The following is a 25,312-nucleotide window of genomic DNA, read 5'->3' as shown; positions in this document are numbered from 1 at the left end:
TTTTCAGGTAATGGAACCAAAGCCATATAAGAACATTTTTTAGTTAGAACTGATTGTTTTTATAACCAGACAATGTCATGATGGTCTTGAAGGGCACTAAATGGGACCTTGGTGGCTTGAAAAACTTAACATAATTCTCTGAAGAGCAAAATTTACTACTAGGGAGCAGGTCGAAGGCCTGGGATCAGTTTGATTCATTCCTGGGACTTAAAGATACCACCCCCAACAATGAAGGTAAAGAATGATCTCAGTAAGTTGGAAAACATATATAAATCACTAATCTCATTTCAAAACTCATGAGCAAAATCAAGTATTACCATAAATCTTCTACCCAAGATTAGTTTGAGATTACCAGAGTAGGAATGAGGTCTCAAGGTCCAGATTCCTGGATCCTAACTCCATGGCACAGAATAAAACAAGTTGTAATTTGTCTAGGCTAAATGGAAATTTTTATTGAGCTGAATAAATATAGAAGAGGCTGTCACTGTATTTTTTCTCTGTATCGATGGACTTATTCACCTTAGTTGGGTTTAATCAGGTTCCTGGAACTTAGTTGTAAATTGTACTTTATCACTGGTCAAAAGCTGAGAGTTTTGTACTCACCATTTAATTGGCCTGAAGTCATGTCCTTTTAATGAAGCTGCTGAGTGACTACATTCAGTTTATAGTCAAAGTTCTTCTAAGGATGTACAAACACTGATTTACAACCTAGGCAAATCCACATGGTTATGCATAAATAGCAAAGGACATTCAGCACTTCCTTGGAAACCTCTGGGGAGGTGATAAGTGAGAGCACTTAGCAGTATGAAGGCTCCAGCCCATACAAGCCCTGTGTTACCAAAGGGGCATCTCAGTGGCCTTTACCTGGAAATGAAATATATTTCCTGGGACACCTACAAAAGCTCATTTGATCCATAATGAAGCTAAATTAGCATGCCTGACTATGGGGTCTGGGAGTCCTTGGGTGGAGCAAACAGTTAATGCATTCGGCTGCTAACCAAAAGATGGCTCAATTCCACACAGAGTCACCTTGGAAGAAAGGCCTGGTGGGGTGATCTACTTAAAAAAAAAAATCAGTCATTGAAACCATATAGAGCACAGCTCCACTTGGACACACACAGGGTCACCATGAGTCAGAACTGACTCAACAGCTACTGGTTTGGATTTTACTTATGGGGTTTAACTATTTCTACATGACAGTGTAGTCCAAGTTCCTACTCAGGGCACAAGAAAACAAATCTCCACCACAGGCCAGGGCAGCAGATGTGGGTGAGTGCATTAGTTTCTTAGGGTGGTCATTACAAAGTACCACAGACTGGGTGGCTTAAAACAACAGAAACATATTCTCTCACACTTATGGAAGCCAGAAGTCCTAAGTCAAGTTGTTGGCAGAACCGCTGAAGGCTCTAGGGAAGAATCACTCCTTGCCTCTTTCTAGCTTCTGGAGGCTCCCAGCAATCCTTGGCATTCCTTGGCTTGTGGCTGCATCACTCTAGTCTCTGCTGCCATCTTCCCATGGATATTTTCTCTCTATGTCTCTGTGTTTTCTTATAACGAGTCATTGGATTTAGGGCCTATCCTAAGTCCAACATGGTATCATCTCAAAAGCCTTCACTAATTATATCTGCAAAGACTCTATTTTAAAAAAAAATTACATTGTGAGGTTTCAGGTACACATGAGGTTTGCGGGGGAACATCACTCAACCCACTACAATGGGGATCCAGTATGAGCAAGAAGGGGGAGAGGAGTCTTTGGTGGCAGAGAGTATTATTTAGCTGTTTAGAATTTATAGCAGTCTATTTAATATCCTTTTTCCTTTTCTACTGAGCTGTGGAAACAAGATAAAGGATCCAAAGATAAAGCTGGTATAATCTACGGATGCCCTTTAACCACAAAGTTCACGTTTCCAGTTAGAAGCCAGGGCTCGTCCACAGGCAAAGGGCTCCAGTCCTTCTGCACGCCAATGCCTTCTGTGCAAGCCAGGGCTAAGAGGGTGTGTTCCTGTGGCTACTTCTGCACCACCGATTCTGAACTCTGACTTACTTTCACAATACAGGCTCCAGAAAATGCCACTAGAGAAGACACAGAGGACCTCCGTACTACCCTGGGAGCATAAGAGCCAGAACCCAGTTCAAAGATGAGGTTCTACTGAGCGCGGCTTCTTTGCCCTCGCTCAGAAACCGTTAAATTTTCAGAAGCAGAGGCCAGGTGAAGAGCTGACCATGGCTCATCAACAGAGAGGCAGGCCGTGTGCCGTGACTTAGGACGTGGGCTATGGAGTCCAATCTCTCTGTGTTTGAAACCTGGTTTCTTCTCAAGCTGTGTGACCTTTAGCAAGTTATTAACCTCCCCTAGACTCAGCTGCATTGTCTTCTGACTGGAAATAAGAGTATTTCCTATCTCACAGGATTATTGTGAGGATTAAATAAGACAATCCATATGGCCATACCTGTCATATGGCCAGTGCTCTGTAACTGTTAAAAATTATTAATATGGCAACTTGAAGAAAAAGGGTAGAAAGCACCAATCATACCAAGTACCCAACTTGAAGAAAAAGGGTAGAAAGCACCAATCAATCATACCAAGTAGGAGGGGAAAAATATTAAAACCAAAAATACATCTTTCAATAAGACTTTGCATTAATTGGGGATCTAGGTCCAAAGACCAAAAGTTCTTATGTTACAGTTAAACAAAAAAGTAGGACATTCATGTAAGTGTGTGTGTGTGTGTGCGTGTCTGCGTGTGTGTGTGCATGTGTGCATGCATTCTGGAGTATTTTAAATGACTTATGTGATGAGAGTGGGGATTTTCTAGGGTCACACAGTGAGTGCTTTAACCTAAATGTAAGTGCAGTAGATCTCGAGGCAAGGACTCCACTAACTAGACAGGGAAAAGGCAAGTGGTCAAGGTTTCCTGAATGTCATGCTCCAGTGAGGTGGGGGCCGCGGGCAACACTCTTAGAAAGAATAAACCACAAGCCAGGAAAGAAGCAGGGTGGGTGGGAATCCAGGGGGAGAGCCTGAGAGAGGTTTGATCAGAAGTCTAAAGGAGTCCAGACAGAAGACCCAACAGGAGGGAAATGGTGTGGCCCTGGATTGGGGGCCAGTCTGAGAATTTCAATCTGTGCCCAGGGGAGTAGCCAGAGGTTGTAGGCACCTCCCATTCCTACGCTTTGTACTTCACTTCTGACAGCTGCCTAATTAGCACCCAAGCCTCACGTTGCCCAGCCTCTGCCCACTCTGCCAGTTTCTGCTCCACAGCGTCGCGGTGCCTCTCTCTCTACCCTGTACTTCTCAGACAGAAGACAGCAGGCAGACTCCGAATTTCCCACATGCTAAGCATTCTTCACACTGACATTATGACAGACACATCTACTTAGATTGAAAGGTGCTTCGCTTGCCTACTGCTGTTTGTAGATACCTAAAAAGAGCAATTTTGAGAGCCAAGTTCAAGGTTTTGATTTCACATAGACATTGACTGTCTCAGACACCTCATGGGCTCTGGGGTCAGGAAGATCTGGTATGAATCTGGGCTTTATACTTACTAACCCTGTGAGATGAGACCAAATACTTCAGCTTGAACCTCAGTTTCTTCTTCTGTTAAATGGGAATTATATGCATGATACTTAAGAGATAATGAACATACACAAAGAGATAAGATATAAGAGATATAAGCTAAGCACCCACCACACCAGGTTTGTGGCCTACAGAGGCACTCAATAATTCCAACTGGTGGGTACTATTGTTGCTGGTGTGCAAAATAACATTACAGAGACATAATGAGGGTGATGGGATTTACTGCAAACTGGAACTGAGGCCCTCAATGATTTAAACCCGGGAGACGTGACCTCGATGTACCATTTAAAAAGCAATCTGTTCCTTGTGTCTGCAATTCACCACGCTGTAACTCCACAATGGCCACCTGACAAAGCAAGAGAATCACTGTAACCTGTTAATGAGGAGCAAGACGGGGTTTGGGAGAATCACTGTGTAGTTAGTGACCTTTCATCTGCCTTCCAACTTCCCCAAGAGCTATGCTCTCTTCGTTTCCTAATTGCCTATAGACTTTGATTTCTCTGGCTGAAAAAGGAGGCCTTGGGGATCTGGGCAAGGTTCTGGGAAGGAGACTTTAATAAATTCCTGAAGACCACAAGAGCCAGGGCCTCACCCAGGACCAGTCATATAGGGAAGTATGGCTGCTGGTATGGTTTCCCAAACAGATTAGAGAAGTGTTCGCAGGTAAAAGCAGGTCTTGTCTACAAACTGGAGGACAGACAGTTGTTGGGAATGTGTGGATGGACTTGTGAAAGGCTTTTACCAGTGTTCAGAGGAGTGGCAACAGAGTATCAAGGGGCAGGACCTGCTTTCCACACTTGGTATTTCACCTATCTGCCTATTCACTGTGGTGACACATGCATTCGTATATTAACTCATTCACTCCAAGAATACTTAATTGCTGCTAACTGAAAGGTTGGCGTTTGAATCCACCCAGCAGCTCCACGGGAGAAACACCTGGCTAACTGCTTCTGTAAAGATTATAGCCTAGAAAACCCCATCGGGCAATTTTAGCCTGTCCCACGGTGTCACTACGTGTCAAAAATCGACTTGATGGCACCTAACACAACAACATGTGCTAGGCACTGTTTTAGGCCCTGGAAACAGTGAATAAAAGAGATGATATCCTCGCCTTCACGGAGTTTACATTCTAGTGGGGAAGAGAGAGCCAAATGAAAGTACATGCAGGGTATGCTGGAAGGTGACAAGAACTATGCAAACACAGTAAACCAGGGAAAGGGAAGGGGCATGCTAGAGAGTGGCAGTGTGATTTTGAGAAAGGTCAGAGTGCATAGGTGATATCTGAATGAGACTTGAAGGGGCCAAGGCCTCACTTGCTTCTCTGTTGTGACCACACCACAATACCTACCACGGAAGCCCTTGCCAGGTAAGGGCACTTAGGCCTCATGCTCCTTTGCAGTCATGGTGTGCATGCTCCAAGCAGGCTGTGGGCCCTGCCTCAGGGTGGGATCTGGGTCTATGGTGACGCCAGGGTGACAAAGCTGAGGGTGGCAGGGTGCAGAGAGGCCTGGCAGGCCCTTACCTCCTCCAGCCGCCGCCGCTGCTCCTTCTGCTCCTCGATGCGCTTCTGGCGCTCAGCCAGAAGCTGCCGCTTGTGCTCCTCGTTCTCCCGCTGCTGCTGCTCCAGCTGCTGGCGCCGCAGGGCCTCTGAGCGCTCCTTGTTGGCCAGCTGGAGTCTCAGGAAGTCCCTGCGCAGCGTTGACTCCCCTGGCAGGTTCAGAATGGAGCTGTGGGTGGGACAGAGATAGATCAGGATCCACACGGGGCCAGGGGCCATCACTACTACAAGTCTGCAGATCACTCACCCACATGCGGGGAAGAAGCTACATGCTCTCACGTAGGTGCTAGATCCCCCATTAATGAAATCATTCACCCTCGAAAGACACTGTCAAGGCAGAAGACTGGTGTTTGGTCTCCCTTTCAGTATGGCTATTTGCATACACACACACTGCTGTCCATCCCTAGATGATATCACATTCCTGGGGTCATCATCCCTCTTCAGGACTGTCCACACACCTCCCTCACCCTTGTAACATGGCAAAGGTTTCTTTCCAAAAGACTTTAGCAAGTATGCAAGCCCTAAGCCTCAGAACGGTTCATTTTCACATTTAAGAAAGGCAAGAATAAAGCCACCAAATAAACGTTAGCAATGGTGAATCAGCCTGAGACTGGAAGAACTAGATGGTGCCCAGCTACCACCAATGACTGTCCTGACAGGGAACACAACAGAGAATCCCTGATGGAGCAGGAGAAAAGTGATGCAGACCTCAAATTCTAGTAAAAAGACCAGACTTAATGATCTGACTGAGATTGGAGGGACCCCAGAGATCATGGCCCCTGGACTCTCTTTTAGCCCAAAACTAAAACCATTCCTGAAGCTAACTCTTCAGACAAAGATTAGACTGGACTTTAAGACATAAAATGATATTGGTGAGAAGTGTGTTTCTTAGCTCAAGTAGACACATGAGACTATGTCTGGAGGTGAGATCAGAAGGCAGAGGGGGACAGCAGCTGGCTGAAATAAGTGTGGAGGGGAGTGTGCTGTCACATTGCAGGGAGAGCAACTAGTGTCATAACAATGTGTGTATAAGTTTTTGTATGAGAAACTGACTTGAAGAGTAAACTTACTTAAAGTACAATAAAAAAAACAGGGAAAAAAATTTAGCAGTGGCAAGCAGTAAGGAAATAGCTTTACTCAGATTAGTACATGGCTTTCCAGTTTAGAGATCATTTCAACCATGCTGCTCCTTGACTCCTCCTCACTCCAAATCCCATGAGGCAATAATTATCCTGCTCATGTGAAGACACAACTAGCCAGAGAGGGAAAATGACCACGCCCATGTTGGCTAAGTCCGAGGAGTTCAGGGCTTGTCCACTGCACCACAGTCAAAGAGAAGTGAAATGGTTTATTTTCGGCCACAGAAGGAGCAGCTGGGACTTCCACACGGCTTACTGATTCTTAAGCACCATGCACCTCAGTTTCCTCATGTATAAAACGGTGGTTGTGCATGTGTGTATGCAACAGAGAGAGCGGGGGGACAGAGAACATCGGAACAAACTCCACCTGCTGTACTGGTAGACTAGGGCTGCCGCGTTTGTGTCTAACAGCACGTGAACAACTGGGAGGTAGCTTAACAGGGAGGAAACTTCATGGAAAATGGTTTGTATCTGTTCACTCTAACATAGCCTTTTTACTCTTTCTGGCAGCTTCTGTTTGAAATAAATCCATTAAACAATAACTACTGAGTACCTACTATGTGGCAGCCACTGTAACAGCCCCTAGAGGTACAGTGGTGACCAGATATACAAATTCTCTCCCAAGAGTTTATCTTCTTGTGAGACGCCAGGCAGTTAGATAAATAAAAGATGAAAAATTGTAAATGACATAATTTTGGGTATCAGAAGGCTCTATAGAAAACATAAAAGAGTAATAGTTTAAGAGTGACTCAGTGGCAGGGGCCGGGGTGAGGATTAAGGGATCTACTTTAGAGTAGATGGTCAGGAAAGACCTCTCTGAGAATGTGACAATTGAACAGAGACTCAAATGATGAAGAGTCAGTAGCATGAAGATGGAGGGGGAGAAGGGAAAGCAAGTGGGAACAGGTGTGGCCTTTTTGAGTCACTGACCATAGCTCATCTTGCTGGAGCACAGTGAATAAGAGAAAGAGTGATACAAGAGTAGGCAGAAAGAGAGGGCAGACTGGGGAAAGCTATGGGTCATGGAAGTCACAGAAAGGTTTAAAAGTAACATGAGTGGACTTGGTTGCTGAATGGACAATAGACTGCAGGGGGTATGAGGGCCAGCAGGGCCACCAGCTGGGGCACTACTTCAGCCACTCTGGGGAGAGGTGGTGGAGGCTTTCACCAGGATGGCAGTGGTGGGGATGGAGGCTGGGAGAAGGTCTTGGAAGTGGAGCTGATGGAAGCTGTTGATGGGTCTGTTGTGTGGAGTGACTTGCAGGGTTCATCTTCAGCAGCTGGGTGATGGTGGTGGTGAGAATGGGGGTGGGGAATGCTGGGGGAAGAGCAGGTTTGGTGGCAGTTATCAAGGGTTCAAGGTTCTGTTTTGGAAAGTGGTTAGGGTGCTCTGTGAGATGCTGCCAAAAAATGACTCAAGGCCTTGTTCATGATGTTCTGTAGACAAAGCTTGGATCCTACCAATAATACCATTATTGCAACTCATGGTGACCCCACATGTGGTCAGAGTAGAACTGCTCCATAGGGTTTTCGATGGCTTGTTTTCTAGAAGTAGATCATGAGGCTTTTCTTCTGAGGAGCCCCTGAGTGGACAAGAACCTAGAACTGTCTAGTTAGCAGCCAAACATGTTAACAGTTTGTAGCACCCAATGACTGCTCCTAATAATAAGCCTCCTCTAAAACTTCCAGCTTTTGTGTAAAACTCTAAAAACAAAAAACAAAAAAATGGTACCTATCTATTTCAGAGGCCACACGTTCTGGGCAAAGGTGATAGGCTTTGTGAACCCAGCCTTACATACACACGAGGACATGTCAATAATATTAATTATGCTGAATCAATGTCTGGAGCTCTGAGCTGCATTTCCGACTTAATCATCAACTCAGTGTATGACCTCGTTGTCACTCTCAGGCTGTTACTTCATTTCTAAAATGAGGTAATCACTGTCCCTTTCTACTTTTTAGGAATTCATGAAGATTAATTAGATGCATCCATAAAAACAGGGCTAGGAACATAATCCTCAGTGTGCTACAATGACATGTTACAGCATAGAAGTGTTCGGGCATGGCTGGGGTGGCTAGGTTGGCCCATGAGGTGACTCCTAACACTCAGCTTAGCAAGTGTTATAAAAGATGGGGCTCTTGGTTCTACAGAAAGGGATGAGGATGGCTGACTCGACCATCTAGAACATAGTGCACACACAGTGCAATGGCTCCTTCGAAAGGAGGGCATTTGGTCCTCGACCTTACAGGAATGTTCACTTTCCATGGTATTACTTGACAGTCATCATCTTTATAACGGTAAACTTGGGATGGCCAACATATTAAGTATGAGATAGAAAGAAATAACTGTCCTTCAGTCTTTGAGCTTGAGAAATCCTGTAACAGGTGAAGATATGAAAACTGTATGGGTCTGTAAGCTAATTCTGTTTGCTTGGCAAGAATCCGGAAGCCACGGTGGCATAGTAGTTAAGAGCTACAGCTGCTAACCAAAAGGTCGGCAGTTCGAATCCACTAGGTACTCCTTGGAAACCCTAAGGAATGGTTCTACTCTGTCCTATAGGGCCACTATGCGTCAGAATTGACTGACGGCAATGTGTTAGGAAGAATTCAGCTCTGTGGGTCTGAGTTAGCTAAAACAAGGCCTCTAGTTCATTCCTGCAGTAATAGAATTAAACTCGTTAGCCCCTTCCTTTGTCAGGAAACTCTGCCTCAATGATATGGTCTGCGTCCTTCTCCTGGAGCACAAGGGTGTCACTGCTTAGATGGCTAGATGATGGGGACCCATATATCCTGGTGACCCTTCTGCTTGTGAGTTTACTGCAATGAATCTTCCCATTTACACTGCACAGTGCTATGGTATGTGCTGTGTGCTGGACTTGCCAAGCCAAGAACACTGCTGCTACCAGCTGAATTTTCACAAAAGAGAAATCTTAGCAGGGTGAGTACACTAGCCTTAATTATTTATAAATACACAATAGAAAAAAGTCAGGATCAAAGTCAAGTGAAATTCAAAACACAAGGATGGTAACTGTAGGGCAGTACCTGATTCTGGAGTCCAACATGTGACAACAGGAATGGTATTAAAGTTTCTATTTAGGGTTCACCTCTAAAGTGTAATTTGATTTCCTGGAAATCATTTCCTCCTGGATTAGACTGTGGTGAAAATACCAAGGCATGTGACAAAGACAGTGGCTGCCTAAACAGGCTTCTCAAAGGTATGAAGTAATGAACTGAATAACTCAAGTCCTAAAACACTACCTCGGTCTCCAGAAAGTTGCAATTTTAAGTCCTTCCCATCCTGCATTACCCAGATAATTGCCTCCTATCCATTCCACATGTTACACATGTGAGGAAACGAGGCCTAAGACTATAAACCATAAATCTTGGGAGACGAGATAAAGAATATGCTGATTTCCACGTTTTCGTAAGAGTCTACCCAGGGAAACGTCCCCAAATTAATGAGTAGGTTCATGGGTAATAAATTAAAGAAGACCACCCTGCTAGACTCTTAAAGGTGAACCTATATATCAAAAGGAAGGTAGCAGTGAATTTCACACAAACATCAATTCAAAATGTGAAAATTAGAAGGTGTGGCACTCGCTCTCCTACCTGGGCTCTCCTGAATCATTCTCTTCCTCCTCTTCTTCACTTCCGCTGTACTCGTACTCTGTCTCATCTAGAGAGAGATTCACAGAATGTTAACCACACAAAAAGATGCTGCAGATCAGTGAAGTTCAGCCTCTTCCTTTTATAGAGAAGTAAATGAGGCCCAAAGAGTTGGAGTTATTGCTGAGCTGAAACCAGTCTCTATATCTCCCGACTTTTGGCCCAGCTGCAGAGAAAGATGTCATTCCCACCAGCTGGATTCAAGTACATGGAATTAAACCCATGCAAGGCTGTCCCAGTGAAGTCTAGATGTCCATCCCTAATGCCTAACTTTCACAGAAAAGACAAGACAAGGAAATGAAAAATAACCTTTCAGTTTCTGCTAACTCCCATTACAGAGCCACCCAAATCAATCTTTTATTGACTCACTGCACTGTTAACTTATTGTCCATATTAATCACTTTTTAAGTAGGAGCTTCATTACAACTTATATGGATTCACAAACTGCCATTAGCACAACACATTGTGGTAAATACTGTGCCATAATATGTGCTATTAATATATATATAGCTAAAAACTGTTTTGCTTGACCCACTGGGGACATTCATTCAATTCAGTGAAATATTAAGTGAATTAAGATGCAAAAATGAGTAAGACTGAGTCTTTGCTCTAGAGGAGATCAGAACCAAATAAATAAGTAAATACTCAAAGTCCCCCACGATCATGGAGAAAGGGAACGAACATGTATTGGCTGTCTCCCATGCCTGTCACCATGATAGATGCCTCACCTATGTTCCCTCATTTATTTCTTAGAACAATCCGCTAGGATAATGCATGTTTTTCAAGTGAGGATACTGAGATTACAAGAGGTTAAGTGATATGACTGATATCATTTCATTAATCAAAGGTCGATCTGGGGTTTGGATTTAGAATTGAATCCAGAAATTTTCGGGCTTTAAAACCAGTGTTTTTACAACATATCAGAGAAAGTAGCAGCTAATTCCGCAAGTCATACTGGGGAAGGGGGAGAGTGAGGGCTTTGGAGAGGAAATAAACTGGTTCTGGGAGGGTCAGTAGCCCTTCTCCAGGTAGACAGCAGTTGAAAGAGGTGAAAGACGTTTGTACATCCTTAAAAAGGAACTGAAACCGCAATTTGGTGATGTTACCATCAGGAGGCAGAAGTCCAACTCAGAACTATTCAATTTGAACATAAGCTTAAATAAACATACTTTGCCAACCGTACTATTTAGCCACTATGGGCACAATAAAAACACACCAAAACTTGATGAGTTCAAGTACTTTTTTTAATCACAAATTAGCTTTGGATATTTAGATGTATCTGAAACTTTTGGGCTACTTATTTTGAAAGTATTATTTCATCAAAATGTAAAGAATCTGAACAAAGTGTTTTAATATTCCTTTCTGAAAGTTCAATATTCCAAACTTTCCTGAAATAGATAAACAGGGAGTTCAAAGTAAAAGGCAGAAATTTTATGTAATAAAGGAAATTATAGCAAGGAAAGAAGCATACAATTAATCCAATTACCTTCTACTCTCTAGGGTAAAAGCTTCATTTGTTAGGCTCCGGAATTTTAATACCTCACCAGAATTTGGTTTTATTGCTTTTATATTACTGGGCTAGATTAGCATGAGTTAATATATCTTAAGGAAAAACATCAGGTTAAAAAAAAAAGCAAAAACAAAAATATAAGGCAATGCAAAATAAAATTAATTGATTCTACCAAAAGCTGGTCATTGAGAGAGCTACTAAGAGAGTGAAAAAGTATTGAAGGGACCACACTAAGTCATTTTGACCAAACCGAGCAAATGGAATGAGACCTCATTTGATCAAATGTCTTTCCTTGGGGAACGGACAAAAATGAGACTAGAACTGTGGCTTCCTGAAGCCCTAAGCCCAAAGAGGACTGGGTTCCTTAACTTATCATGTAACTCTTGAATATGCCCTGATGGCACAATGGGTAAGCACTTGGTTGCTAACAAAAAGGTCTCGGGTTTGAGCCCATCCAGCAGCTTCATGGGAGAAAAGACCTAGTAATCTTCTCCCATAAGGATTTCAGTCTAGGAAACCTTATGAAGCAGTTCTACTGTGTTCCATAGAGTTGCTGTGAGTCAGAATTGACTTGATGGCACACAACGACAACGAAAAATCTTAACCTTCTACTTTGCAGAGATTGAACACATTAAGTCTATCTTCATGGCATGGTGATTTCTGAATCACATTTCAGGGTTTGTGCCCCAAATATGAAAACAACCCAAGGCACAAGCTTTACCCGTTCTTATAGGTTGGAGGAGATGAGTCTACGCGTTCTCACTATACCAGTATGATTTACCCTTCAGTAGTACTGAAAATTACATTTCGGTATAGAATTACTTAACTAATTGTTTTTGTCGCTGGTTGCTGCCAAGTTGGCTCTAACTCATGGAGGCCTTATGTAATAACGGAATGAAACATTGCCCAATCCTGTGCCATTTTCATGACTGTTGGTATGTTTGAATTCATTGTTGCAGCTGTTGTGTTAATTCATCTCACTGATGGTTTCCATCATTTTTCTTGGCCTTCTACTTTACCAATCATAATAATAGCTAATATTAATGGAGTTCTTCTATGGGCCAGACATTGTGTTAAGCATTTTACATTCAGTACCTCTTTTAATCTTTGTAATAACCCCAGGAAATAGATAATATTTTTATACCTCACCCCTATTTTAAACATAAGAAGTTGGGATGAAGTTCATGTAACTGACAAGTGGTAGAGCTAGAACCTGGACACAAAACCTGGACACAGGTAGTCTGAAAACAGAATTTGAGCACTTACTCTAGATACCCATAGTGCAATAAATTTCTTTTTCTAAAAGAAGTCTTCATTTAAGAGACATGGAATTGTTGTATGTCTGATAAACAGTTCTAAAATTTTGATCTCATGGAGTGGCCTGAGAACATCATTAGTAAATGGCAGTTGAAAAATCTGTTGTGGACTTTTCGATCTTACCTATTTCTCCTCATGCCTTTTTTTTCCTCTAGTTCCTCAAGCTAGGGCTGGCTCCCCAGCTCCTTGGGCCCTGAATGACACCTCATCCCTCTCCACAGACTTGGGAGATGGGCCTCCTTTTGGCCGAGTCTCATAACCGCCCTCTCCTGAGTCTAACCTCATCACACACTTTCCTCACAGTCTCCTAGCTGGATTCAGAAGGAACTCTAACCTTGAATCTTCACTGAAGATTTCTCCTCTGACCTATCCCTCCACTGATACTGCCTTGCCCACCCTTGACTTCCACATGCTAACTGCCCTTCCCTTAGTCCCCAGCTCACAGCTCGCCACATTCTAGGTATGAATTGCAGAGGCAAAGAAAGGGAATACTAATAAAAGGAGAGCAAGCCCTGTCTCACTGCTGCCCACTGCCCTTTGGACTGTGAAGAAAAGGGGGAGGGGTGGAGAGGATGGAAGCGACTGAAGCACATCACCATCTATCTCCCATCCTCCGTCCCTGATCTGTCCATCTACTCCCCACTCACCACACTCTCGTGCCCACCTTTCCAGCTCCATTCTGCCTCCTCATTGCCACCCCCCACCAGCTGCACCCTCCTGTTATCCATCTGAGAGCCCTCACCTTCTCTGTCCTCTCCAGTTCTCCCTTCCCATACCTCAGCTTTCCTACCCAGCCCTCAACTGGCCATAAGCCTGCTCCCGACCATGTGAGTTATGCCTTCCTCTGGACAGTCAGGATGCTAGTTAAGGGATTGTGAGCCTCCATCCAAACAACTAGGGTACAGTTCCAGGACCCTAAGTTTGTACTCATGTCCTTCCCAATCATGTAGTGGGGGAAAAAAAAAGGTATGTTTAACAGCTAGAGCCACAGAGATAAGAGTTCCTGTCTCTATAAAGACTCACATTTAAAGACCTTCCAGCTCAAAATTCAGTGTTCCATATAGCAAGCCTGGCAACCTAATAATCTTTTGTAATACTGCAACTATAAGAAAATTCATTCCAACTTCTAAATAATTGAATTACAATTAGCCTCAGAGCATAAGACCTTAAATGTTGAAGTCTGACAGCCCAGAAAAATGTCAACTAGGTGACTTTTTTTTAGGTTGTCTGTCTTCTGTAGGTTTTTAGTCTTCTAAACGTGAATATTCATTTCAATTAAGATAATCACTTGTTATATTGAAACACTTCATAGTATCACTCAACATGACTTTGCTCAGTGTCTGGGAGAGGCAATGTCTCTCATGGTTCCATTCTTTCATGAAAGGCTACATTTCAGCAGTCTCACTCCATTGATGCACGCAGGCTGTGATCTGGGAGGCAGTCCCTCACAGTAAAGAATAATGCAGGCCCATTTGAGATTGCCATGGTCACCTTCAATACATAAAGAGCCCGTGACTCACTCTGTCTTTTGTTTCCCTTACTGAAATACAAATGTGCTTGCTAACCTTTCTCTCCTCGCTTCTTCTTTGTTCTATCGATGTGGTCCTTGAGTTGAATGCGGACCTGTCGCTCATTAGGTTGGTCTCGTATAAATGGATGCTTCATCAGTTGTTCTGTTGCTGGTCGCTGGCTGTGATTCTTTACCAAGCAGCTCTCAATAAAAGACTGAAATTTTTTTGACCTGCAAATGAAAGAGATGAATTCACAGATAAAATGACAATCCATGGTAAGGCACAAATGGTTAAGTACTTGACTACTAGCTGAAAGGCTGGCAGTTCAAACCTACCCAGAGGCACCTCAGAAGACAGGCCTGGCGATTTGCTTATGAAAGATCCCATACTTGAAAACCTTATGGAAGAGTCCTACTCTGCACACATGGGGTAGCCATAAATCAGAAATGACTCAACAGCAACAAACAACCACAAACTCAAGCCAATATAAGACTCAACCAATCCCAGAGTAGGTCCAATATTATAGCAGGCATGACAGTCCAAAGGCATCACCACCATCAACGCACAACTGAGGCAACATGTGGGACTTATTCAAACGAAAACATTTTTTCATAGTTTACACTGGGCATCATATCTAGAAGGTTTATAGGAATGAAGACCCAGAGCTGGGCCTTAAAGAATTAGGAGAAAATCACTTTGGGAAAAGAACAATTCAGGCAAGGAAACAGGAAAAACTAGGGCTGGGAATGAGCCTCCCATATCTCAGGGGCCACTGAGGTGAGTTGCCTAAATGAGGCAGAAAATGCAAGCTGGGGCAGAGTAAAATCAAAGTTGGATGGGTAAGGGGTGGTGGTGCATTTTGTAGAAATGAGGAAGATTCTTGTATAGTAAAATGAACTTTGCTTAGGTCAATTTTTTTATCAGTAATTTCAGAATGACTTTTGAACTTTGCTTTCCAATTAATAAGAACAGATGGGAAGTGTATACTTGCCATCAACCCAAGGACTTGGAAACTTAATTTTAAGGGACTAAGGTCATGCCCAGAAGCAAATTTATCTCCCTTGAAAAAGGCATTATTTCCTCAAAGAAAAGCCCTGTGTCAGAGCAGCACAGGGCAGTGGGGGAGGTGGTGAGAGATGCCGTACCACTGATTAGAACAGTATGGCAACAATGTGGTAAAGATTAATGGTGGACTTTAGCCATGATTCATGAGTTGGCCATGCATGTTTCTAATGAATGTCCCAAAATATTGTGTAGCATCATAAATAATTAAGCTCCTGACTCTAGAACAAGAATTTCCAAGGTATTCTATCACCCCCAGAGACCTTTGCAGAATCCTGGTCACCCTCCTCAACCTCTGCCATCACCTCAGAGCAGGAGGGATCAGTTTTGTGCTCCCATCGCCCTCCTGTGGAGCACTGATGTTACAGGATCAGATCCAGGAAGGAAGCCTTACCCAAGCTTCCCAGCAGACCCCATAGACACTTCAGGCCTGAGAAGTGTCCTCACCACATAAACACAATGGCACATATGTTCTTCAAGGTTCAAATGCTAGAGGGCACTCTTAATATGTGTCATTCTCCATTCTGCCCAGGCCAATGCATATTCTAACCTCATTCCAGGTTTTTTTTAAAGTAATGAATTACTGGTGTTTTTTTCTTCCCTAAATTTCTCAGCTATTTTCATGCTTTTAAAAATATTTTACATAGCAGTAAAATTTTACATAGTAAAATTTATAAAAGTAAATTTAAGTTTTTTAATTTAAAATTAAAATGTATAAAAGTAAAATTTTATTTTACATAAAAGTAAAAAAAAAAAAGCATCTGCTGTGTGTGGGGTTACCCCAGGATGAATCAGGGATGGCCATACAGAGGCACCTCTGAAGACAGGCCTGGTGATTTACTTGTGAAAGGTCACGGACTTGAAAACCCTGTGAAGCAGTTCTACTCTGCACGCGTGAGGCAGCCGTCAGTCAGAACTGGCTGAGAGCAACAAACAACATCAAGCCAGTATAAGAATCAACCAACCCCAAAGTAGGTCTAGTACTAGAGTAGGCACTATGGTAACAACAGGGCGGCCACTGTAGGCCCCTTCCTGCTAAGTCCTTCAGCCCATCTCCCTGATTCCTCCACGCTGGAAATTTCAGAGGTGTCTGCAGGTGCCTTAGTCATCTTTGTCTTGTGAGTACACTACCTGTTCTCACCTGTTTGGTAAATGAATAAATGAATAATAAACGGTTATTAGATAAAAGTTCTGGGCAAGAGCTGTATTATAGCTACCTTCATATCTGTGCTTGTCAGAGCTGGAGAGTAAATATTATTTAATACATCTTCTTCCTCAAATAAATCGAATAACTCTTTGGAGGCACAAATATGATACCAGCTAAGGTAAGATCTTGCAAGATAAATGTGATGAAATAATGAACTCTCCTAAGGCATAAACTAAAAAAAAATGAGGTTAACCAGCATGAAGGAATAGATAAATTTCATACACTCCTTTATATCAGCATTAAAAAGACAAAACCCAAAACAAATTAAGACCGGAAAGCTATTAAATATCCACAAAGCACGCAAATGGCAGTTCTCTTTTTCTTACTTGCAATGAGAAGGAAGTGTTTGTGTGTTTATTTCTTAATGAAGTGCTTAACTATTAATTAGAGGATGACAAATAAAAGAGATGACATCCGATTTAAAAATGAGATCCAGCTTGTAAGTTCTATTCCTTGACACTAACACTGAAAAAGTTGGAGGACTCTCCAGAGTGAGGTAGAACTAAATTCCTTTATCGATATCCCTCCTGGTGGGAGAGGACCTAAAGAGGTAGTTAAGAAAAAAAAAAACTGTGGCCCAAAGTATAGGCCGAGATATGCAGAACTACAAAGCTGGTTACGTATTCCATATCTTCTTCAAATGGTGCGGTTTGAAGGGAAAACAATGCTTACTTAAAACAAGTCTCCAAAGAAGGATCCACGTCTCTTAGTGCGACCAAAGAATCAATACCCTTAAATACACATTTAATTAAAAGTCAAAACACTTCACATATGTTGAATGCTACCTGACTGCTGAGCAGTCTAATGGGTTTAAAGTACATTCATATAATTTTATTGCCTTAATCTTTGCTGCTGGTAAATTAGTTCTGTCTCTTTAAAAAAAAAAAAAAAAAAAACCTAAGAATAGTAATACTAATTTCCCAAGGGTTGGCAATGGAAAGATAAATGTTAATAATTGGTGCTTACAGTCTAAGGCGCTACTTCTTCTACTATGAGCATCATTAAATGCTTTATCTTCCCAGATTTATCTTGTTTATACAGTTTTAGAGGAATTAAAAATGTCTATAAGATTATTACATTAATCACTACAACCAACTGGACTAAAAGTGTTTGGTAATCATGTTATTGTTGTGGGCGTCCAGCTGATTCTGACTCATAAAACTGACTCATAGAGACCCTATATGACAGAGTAGAACTGCCCCAATAGGGTTTCCTAGACTGTAATCTTTACGGAAGGCGCACTGGTGGTGAAGTGATTAAAGCGCTTGGCTGCTAAATGAAAAGTTGGCAGTTCGAACCCACCAGCTGCTCCACAGGAGAAAGATATGGCAATCTGCTTCCCAAAAGATTACAGACTTTGAAACCCTATAGAGCAGTTATACTCTGCCCTATAGGGTCACTATGAGTTGGAGTCAACTCAATGGCAATGCATTTAATCTTTATGGAAGCAGATCACCTGGTCTTTTCTCCCTCAGAGCCACTGGTGGGTTCAAACAGCCGACCTTTTGCCATTGTGCCACCAGAGCTCCTTTTAGTAATCACAAGACCCCCTAACTGCAAGCTGACCTTTGCCCTAGTTCCCACAGCTACCCTCTTTTTCTATTCCAGGCTCCGTTACTTACTATGTCACTTTGGGCAAATTCCTTAACGTCTCTGTGCCTCAGTTTCCCAGGCGGGAAATAGGGATATTACTAGTACTTATTTCAAAAGATTGTTACGATGATTAAACGAGTTAATTTATGTAAGGCACTTAATACTGTGCATCACAAATAGCGTATACGTGTTTGCTGGTATTATCATATAACTATGAAGACCAAGTCCCAGCAACTCTGACCATTACAAGGCTTAAAGCATGCAGCTTTAGGGCTGGAGAGCAGAAATTGGAGGCTGTTTTCCCCACTTCTATTTAACTAAGCATAGCATTCTCTAAGAAAATTATTTCACGTACACTTGGGCTAGAAAAGGATAGTAGAAAGAGTTAGCAGGGCTGTTATCTCCAAGGAAACTGGAAAAAAAAAGTTCATTTAAAAAAAACATGTCTAGCAGCTTTTGTTTTGATTTCAATAATGCTCAGAGCTACATTACTACTAGCAAATTAAGTCTAGTTTAAGTCACTCACTCACTACTTTCTGATATTTACATTGTATTATTATTATTAAGAACACAAAAAAGAGCTTTGTCATTTCTTAAAACAAAAATGCCTCAGACACACAGAGAAATGAAGTCTTGATGCATGCCACAACATGGATGAGCCTTGAAAACATTATGTTGAGTGAAATAAGTCATAAAAGGACAAATACTGGTATAATAATGTTACTTACATGAATTAAGCAAATATATAGAAACCAAAGATTATTAGTCATTACCAGGGGTGGGAGGGATGGAAAAAGGGTGAGTTTTTGCTTAGGGGGCATTTAGTTTATGGTAGAATAATTTGGACAAACCAAAAAAAAAAAAACCCAAACCCACTGCCATGGAGTCGATTCCAACTCATAGCAACGCTATAGGACAGAGTAGAACTGCCCCATAGAGTTTCCAAGGAGCACCTGGTGGATTCGAACTGTGACCTCTTGGTTAGCAGTCATAGCACTTATCCACTACACCCCCAGTGTTACACAACATGAAGAATGTAATCAATGTCACTGAATTGTATGTGTAGAATTTTCTTGAATTGGAAAAAAAAATGTGCTTGACAACTTAAGAATCAGAACCGGTACTCCAAAAAATAACAGTAGAAGCAGGAGGCCAGCAGTCCAGGGTGGCTCTACCAATGATGAGCTGTGATTCTGGACAAGCCGCTTCATCTTTTCAGGCCTCCAAGTCTTCATCTGGAACTCAAGTGGTTGGGACCAGGGATATTACATCTCTTTCTAGTTAAAAGTACTTATGATTTTTCTAATGATTTCATTGAGCGCTGCTTTGCCTGTCTAGACTCTTTACATTTAGAGAGCGTGTGAAAATAACACAACTGACCCTCTTCTTGCAGAAATGAAAGCATCGCCATCCTTTTCCAGAAACTCCTGGATGGAAGGTGAGCATGGGTGAACACGCTGGGAAGAGAAGGAGGGAATCTTTGGAAAGTGATGGCTAACCCACGTGAGTTTAATCCAACCTCAGACAGGTAGAGGAAATGGGAGTCCCAACCCCACTCTTCATTTGCTGGTGGTGACATGGAGACAGGGTGAGAACGGGAGTCACTGAACTCCTTGCTTTCCTCTGATTCATCTGTAAATATACTCCCAGAGACCTCATTATTATAATTTTTATTTCTGGTGGAAAGATAAATAACAAAACATATACTCATTCAGTATTTTCCACAGGTACAGTTCAATGACATTGGCTATATTGTTCACATTGTGTCTCCATTCTCGCTCTCTCTCCCCATATTGTTTCGCCATCGTTGACTTTGATTCTCTGTCCCCTAAACTTCTCCCCTGTGGTTTAGAGTTACTGTTGTCAATTTGATCTCACATACATAATTCTTAAAAGAGCATACTACTCAAGGCTAACATTCTTTATTAGTTGAATCAAACTGTTGTTTAGTTTAAAGATGACTTCATGCGATAGCTTTGGTTCAAAGCTTTAAGAGGCTCCCCCAGTCACAGCGTAGACCTCATTATAAATGGCTGAGCTGCCTGAGCATTGTAACCTCATGACTTCCTCAGCACTAAGGCATCTGGTCATTGCATTGATAGAGGCCATGGTTTCCCTTCTTTCCCTAATTGCCTTTATTTATCTAATTTTAAGGCACAAGAAAAAAATATCCACAGGAAAAGACTAGCATGGCTCATTCAAGGGGCCCTGATGGTGCAGTGGTTAAGTACTTGGCTGCTAACTGACAGGTTGGCAGTTTGAACCCACCAGTTGCTCCGCAGGAGAAAGGCTCCTGTAAAGATTTTAGCCTTGGAAACCCTACGGGGGCAGTTCTGCTCTGTCCAGGAATCAACTCTATGGCAACAGGTTTATGGCTCATTCTTTTCCACTTTAGCCTTGAACTCAAGAGACAGAGTGGTGCAATACAGAGAATATGGGTTACGAACTTGGCAAACAAAGAGACCGTAAGGTCTTATGCAAAGACCATAGCCTCCCTCTGGCAACACACTGACGTATAACCTGAAAACAGAGTACTTTATAGGCTGAGAATAGTGCACTTGGTCTGCTAACTTATTTTAGTAGAGAAAAGCTTAGAATAAAAGAACATTTCAGAGGGTTTTGTTTGCTTGTTTTGTTTTTTGGTGGGATACTGGGTGTTGTGCTGACCAGGGTTTAGAGGAAGTAGGCATGTGTGAGGTCCAAGTGACACCTGGCTTCTGAGCTGGGGAATGTGACAACTGAGGCAGATGGAGAGTCTCTTGCCCCATCTAAAGGAGGCAGGAGCTATTCCCATGGTCGGTGTTGCCACACCTTTTCAAGAAAAGCCAGAGGTCTAAATGTAATGCTCAATCACCAGATTTTTAAATGATGGCAATAAATACAAACAGTTTTAAAACACCGTATGTGGACACACAGTAAACAAAACACATGTGTGAATGGCCTGTTTGTCCTTCACTATGGAAAAGCTTGTAACATCTGTCCAGCAGCAGAGAGGGGAGAGGAGAAGGAAGGCAGGGACCAGAGTAAAGAGGTCCTCTTATATACAGCAGGTCCCACTGGGAGGCCTGGCACAAAGCGTGGGCAGAAACCCAGCAGAGGGCTTTGTGGTGTTGCTGATGCTGCCAGGGGCGAGAACTGAGCTAAATTCCTCTCCCCATGAGTACGTTCCAGGGAGAAGGGGGGCAGCAGAGCCTTTGGGCACTCCATTGATCACGTGCTGCCCCGGCGCCCAATGGGAGGCTGTTGCTGGGGAGACAGTGAGTCTCTTGTCCCACAGTGACCCTCTGGAGAGAGGAGGAGGGGCAGGGAGTGCTTCTCCTCCTTGTTACCAATAGCAACTCTCACTCTCTCTCCTCATAGGCCTGACAATTCCAAGGCTGTCATCTCTTTTCAGGCTGTCTCCATCTCTCTCTGTGTAAGATGCCTTTTTCTTGTTTATCCAGGGTTACTATGTCATTACTGTTGTCATTGCTGTTAGCTGCCATCAAGCTGGCCCCTGGGTCATAGTGACCCCATGCACAGTAGAATGAAACATTGCCTGGCCCTATGCCATCGTCACCTTCGGTTAAGGATTAGACTGTTGTGATCTACAGGGTTTTCACTGGCTAATTTTTGGAAGTAGATTTCCAGGCCTTTTTTCTTAGTCTGTCTTACTCTGGAGTTCTGCTGAAACCTGTTCTGCATCATAGCAACATGCAAGCCTTCCCTAACAGAAGGCTGGTGGCTGTGCATAAGGTGCGCTGGCTGGGAATGGAACCTGGGTCTCCCGCATAGAAAGCAAGAATTCTACCACTGAGCCACCATTGCCCCTATGTCATTACTAGATAACTAGTACTAATAAAGACTTTCTATAAGGTGAGGTGTTAACCTGTGGGTGGGTGGGAGCACAAGGAGTTCCAGTCAAAGGACCGAAAGAAAATTGTATAAAAAGGGGCAAAAGGGTCACGTCCTTTCATGGCCTAGCTGCCCAGAATCTATCTCTAGAAAAGCAGAGGTCACAACTGATCCAAGAATTGCCCCCCAGTACAATGGGGCCCAAAAGTTCAAGATTACATCAGGGAAGATATATCATTTCCAAATGGAGAAAGGAGGGAGCAATGAATTTTTGTTACAGAATCGTAAGACACAAAGATTCTCATACAGTAAACCAAAAAAGTCAAAAGTCTAACACTGGGCCCAACCTGCAGCATTCTGTTTCCCAAACTTTGGCCATACACCTCCTACACAATTTTTGCTACACCCTCATACCACCAAACCCATTGCCACTGAGCTGATTCTGACTCATAGCAAACCTACAGGACAGAGTAAAACTGCTCCATAGAGTTTCCAAGGAGCACCTGGTAGATCTGAATTGCCAACCTTTTGGTTAGCAGCCATAGCTCTCAACTGGTATGCCACCAGTGTTTATTTAGTATTTTTCTTTAAATTAAGTTATTGTTTTACATGAGTAAGTATATTAAAAGAAAAGGCTATATCACTGCCAAAAGTAAAAACCCTGTATCACCTGCCATAAAGCAACAGTAAAAACAAAATTATAAATGTTCGTCAACATATCAGCTAACGTCATCTTGCATACTACCAGGTGTGTGCACATTCACGTGCACCTGTGTGTATAGCTCACTTAGGTAATTCGACTACTGTATCAAGGAAGACAAGTCAGCCAATCTAGCGGGCTGACTCCCTGTACTATGACTCTCTCTGGTAAGAGACTCTGTGCTGCCAGGAAATTATCAGTGGGGATTTTAAAGATCTTGCATGTTGTTAATTGGGCTCCACAACCCATTTTCACTATAGTTCCTAACCTTGTAGGTGTGAGGATAAAGACTTGCTGTGCAGATAGTAGGTACTCAACATGTACTTTAAAGTGAATGACAAGATATAGAAAGTCACCCATCAAGTCTTTCCGTCTGTATTAGTTTAATTCTGTGAGCAGATTTGAGCTAATCCAAAGGAGAATCGTAGGAAAACCCCACCCTTAGAAGTGAAAAAAACACTGAAGACTGAACTCACCACTTCTTAGACTTCAGGCGAGGTGCTGGGTTCCGGGGGATGAGGAAGAGGGCTCTCATGGGGTGCATGTCACAGAGAGCTGGAAGAGACCAAAACAGGGGCCAGCTTGGGTTAGGAGGCCAAACCCAGGCCAAGCCCATCCTGCTGTGCAGACAGCGCTGCTGAGATGCCTCCCGGAGTCCAGCCATGAGCCGGAAGCAGTGGGTGGAACATTAGAACACTCCCATTTGGTACACATTTAAGAGCTGATTGTCTAATTATAGGATTCTCATAAAATGGAACACATGTCAAATAGATAACTGTTAAAATTTCCAGTGAACATATCTTCACTTAATATTTAAAGAAACTAAAAGATGGACAAACAGTTATCCTTGCTGTAAATAGCCATATGAGATTCAAAGTAAATAACATTAGGATAGCAATTATAATGGAGATGGTGAGCTATCTTCAATGAGTCAAAACCTAAGTCATAAAATATATTTGATAAGCCATAGTCTATTGCTTATAAACTGAAGGCTCATCCAAATACAAGGTTGCTATGTAGACTTTTAGAGTCTAAAGCACTAGACCAGAATGCACTCTCTGTATTCCCAGATAACCTGAATAGCTTTGCAGATTCCATGATTGGAGGATTTTTTGCTCACTGGCACCAAGAAGAGCACAGGATTAAGTCAAATAGAGTAGATCAGGAAAACAAATTTATAAAAAGATCTCAACTTGCACACACGACATCATTGCCTACAGAGAAAACACTTGTACTTTCTCGTTTTAGTCAAAGTATTTCACTAGTTTACTTTTCAAACATCTCAGACTATTTTTTCTTTGTACCTAGAATAAGAATGTATTTTCCCTAAAAGTCAAAGGATTCTGTGGGTAGAATCTTATTTTTAGCCAAGTCTATCACTCATCAAGAATGATAATAACTTTAAAACTATAGTATATTATTTTGCTGATTCACAAATGCCTATTAGCATTGTGAATGAGAGGAATTTTGTCAGCAAATACTCAAATCGATCATGCTACAGATGAATTCTACCAACTCCAGACTGAGGAATAACATGACTATGATATCTTGAAGGTAAGAAGTTGTATAACAACCTGTCATGTAAACTAGGGGCCTGTTTTGTCTGGGTCCTCTGGGAAACAGACTCTAAGGTGGGATTAGACATTAAAGATTTTATTGGGAAAACCCCTGCATGAAAGGAAAGGGCCGGAGAAGGCTGGGAGAGCCATCATACTTCAGTGCAAGTCTGGCTCTGAGTGAAGGAGAGAGGGAGAGAGGGTTGGTGGAAGTGGTCTAGATGGTCCTGAAGTTTAATGACGGTTTGGCAAAGTCATAGGAGGATCCCTTGGGTCAAAGCTGCCTACAAAGGAGTCATGTGGCTCTCAGGAAAGGGTCTGCCTTAGTATCCCTGCCACTACCTGTCATTGCCTGGAGTGGCCCTTAGGAGGTACATCTTGGGGTCATTCCAGCAACTGGGCCCACAGTCATTATGCTTCCTATACCAGAAATCTGTGAGCCAAGTTCTCAGAGCCACCACAGGGCAGGTGGAGACACGCTGCAGGGCTAGTACTTCACATCTCAAGGAAGTGGTCATTCTGCCTCAAATACCAGCAGGGAGAAATCTAAAAATCTAAACGGTAGAAATTTCATATGAGTGATTGCAATTAAGTACAAGCATTTGCATAACCCAGGCTCTGAACATTGGCTTTGGATTTTCCTAAACTGGAGTGATCTTTGTGGATCGGTCCTGGTTTTACGTTAGGCAAAGAGGAACTCAAGAATAAACTATACAATGAATCTGTAAAAGAAACAGGACTCCCCGAAGTTTGCTTTCCTTGTCTTTTGTTTTTCCTCATGAAAAGAAGATCCTCACACCACTCTGAGATGAAATGAATTCCTGGTTGATTTAAGGTGACTCTGCTTTCTAAGCATGCCAGCCAGAATCCATGCAGGGCTCAGTGTAGCAGAAGTAAAGCTACCACAGCTCCTGGCCAGGAACCTCCAGTGCCCGCCGGGCAGACCAGCAACAGATTTCACCGCGGAGGAAGTGAGCTGTACTTACGGGGAGCACCTTCTGCCATCTCAATGGCGGTGATTCCCAGAGACCACAAGTCACTCTGAAAAAGAAGGAAGGCACAGATGCATGCAAAAATTCAATC

The 25,312-nt window shown here is 42.7% G+C and overlaps 1 protein-coding gene across 3 annotated transcripts in view; it reads right to left on the bottom strand.

Moving 5' to 3' along the window:
- The window catches only part of TNIK (TRAF2 and NCK interacting kinase), a 481,587-nt gene that overhangs the window by 108,663 nt on the left and 347,612 nt on the right, over positions 1-25,312 (bottom strand). For all 3 annotated transcript variants that reach the window (XM_049867710.1, XM_049867708.1, XM_049867709.1), the window contains exons 8-12: positions 25,216-25,270; positions 23,150-23,228; positions 14,332-14,507; positions 9,883-9,949; positions 5,099-5,303 (exon numbers count right to left, since the gene is read on the bottom strand). In XM_049867710.1, coding sequence (XP_049723667.1) covers positions 5,099-5,303; positions 9,883-9,949; positions 14,332-14,507; positions 23,150-23,228; positions 25,216-25,270 — 582 coding nt within the window. The remainder of the gene's footprint in view (positions 1-5,098; positions 5,304-9,882; positions 9,950-14,331; positions 14,508-23,149; positions 23,229-25,215; positions 25,271-25,312) is intronic.

Source organism: Elephas maximus, chromosome 23 (genome assembly GCF_024166365.1).
Source record: "Elephas maximus indicus isolate mEleMax1 chromosome 23, mEleMax1 primary haplotype, whole genome shotgun sequence".
Taxonomy (NCBI): domain Eukaryota; kingdom Metazoa; phylum Chordata; class Mammalia; order Proboscidea; family Elephantidae; genus Elephas; species Elephas maximus.
Note: the sequence above shows the minus strand (reverse complement) of the source record. Positions and strands in the feature narration are given on the sequence as shown.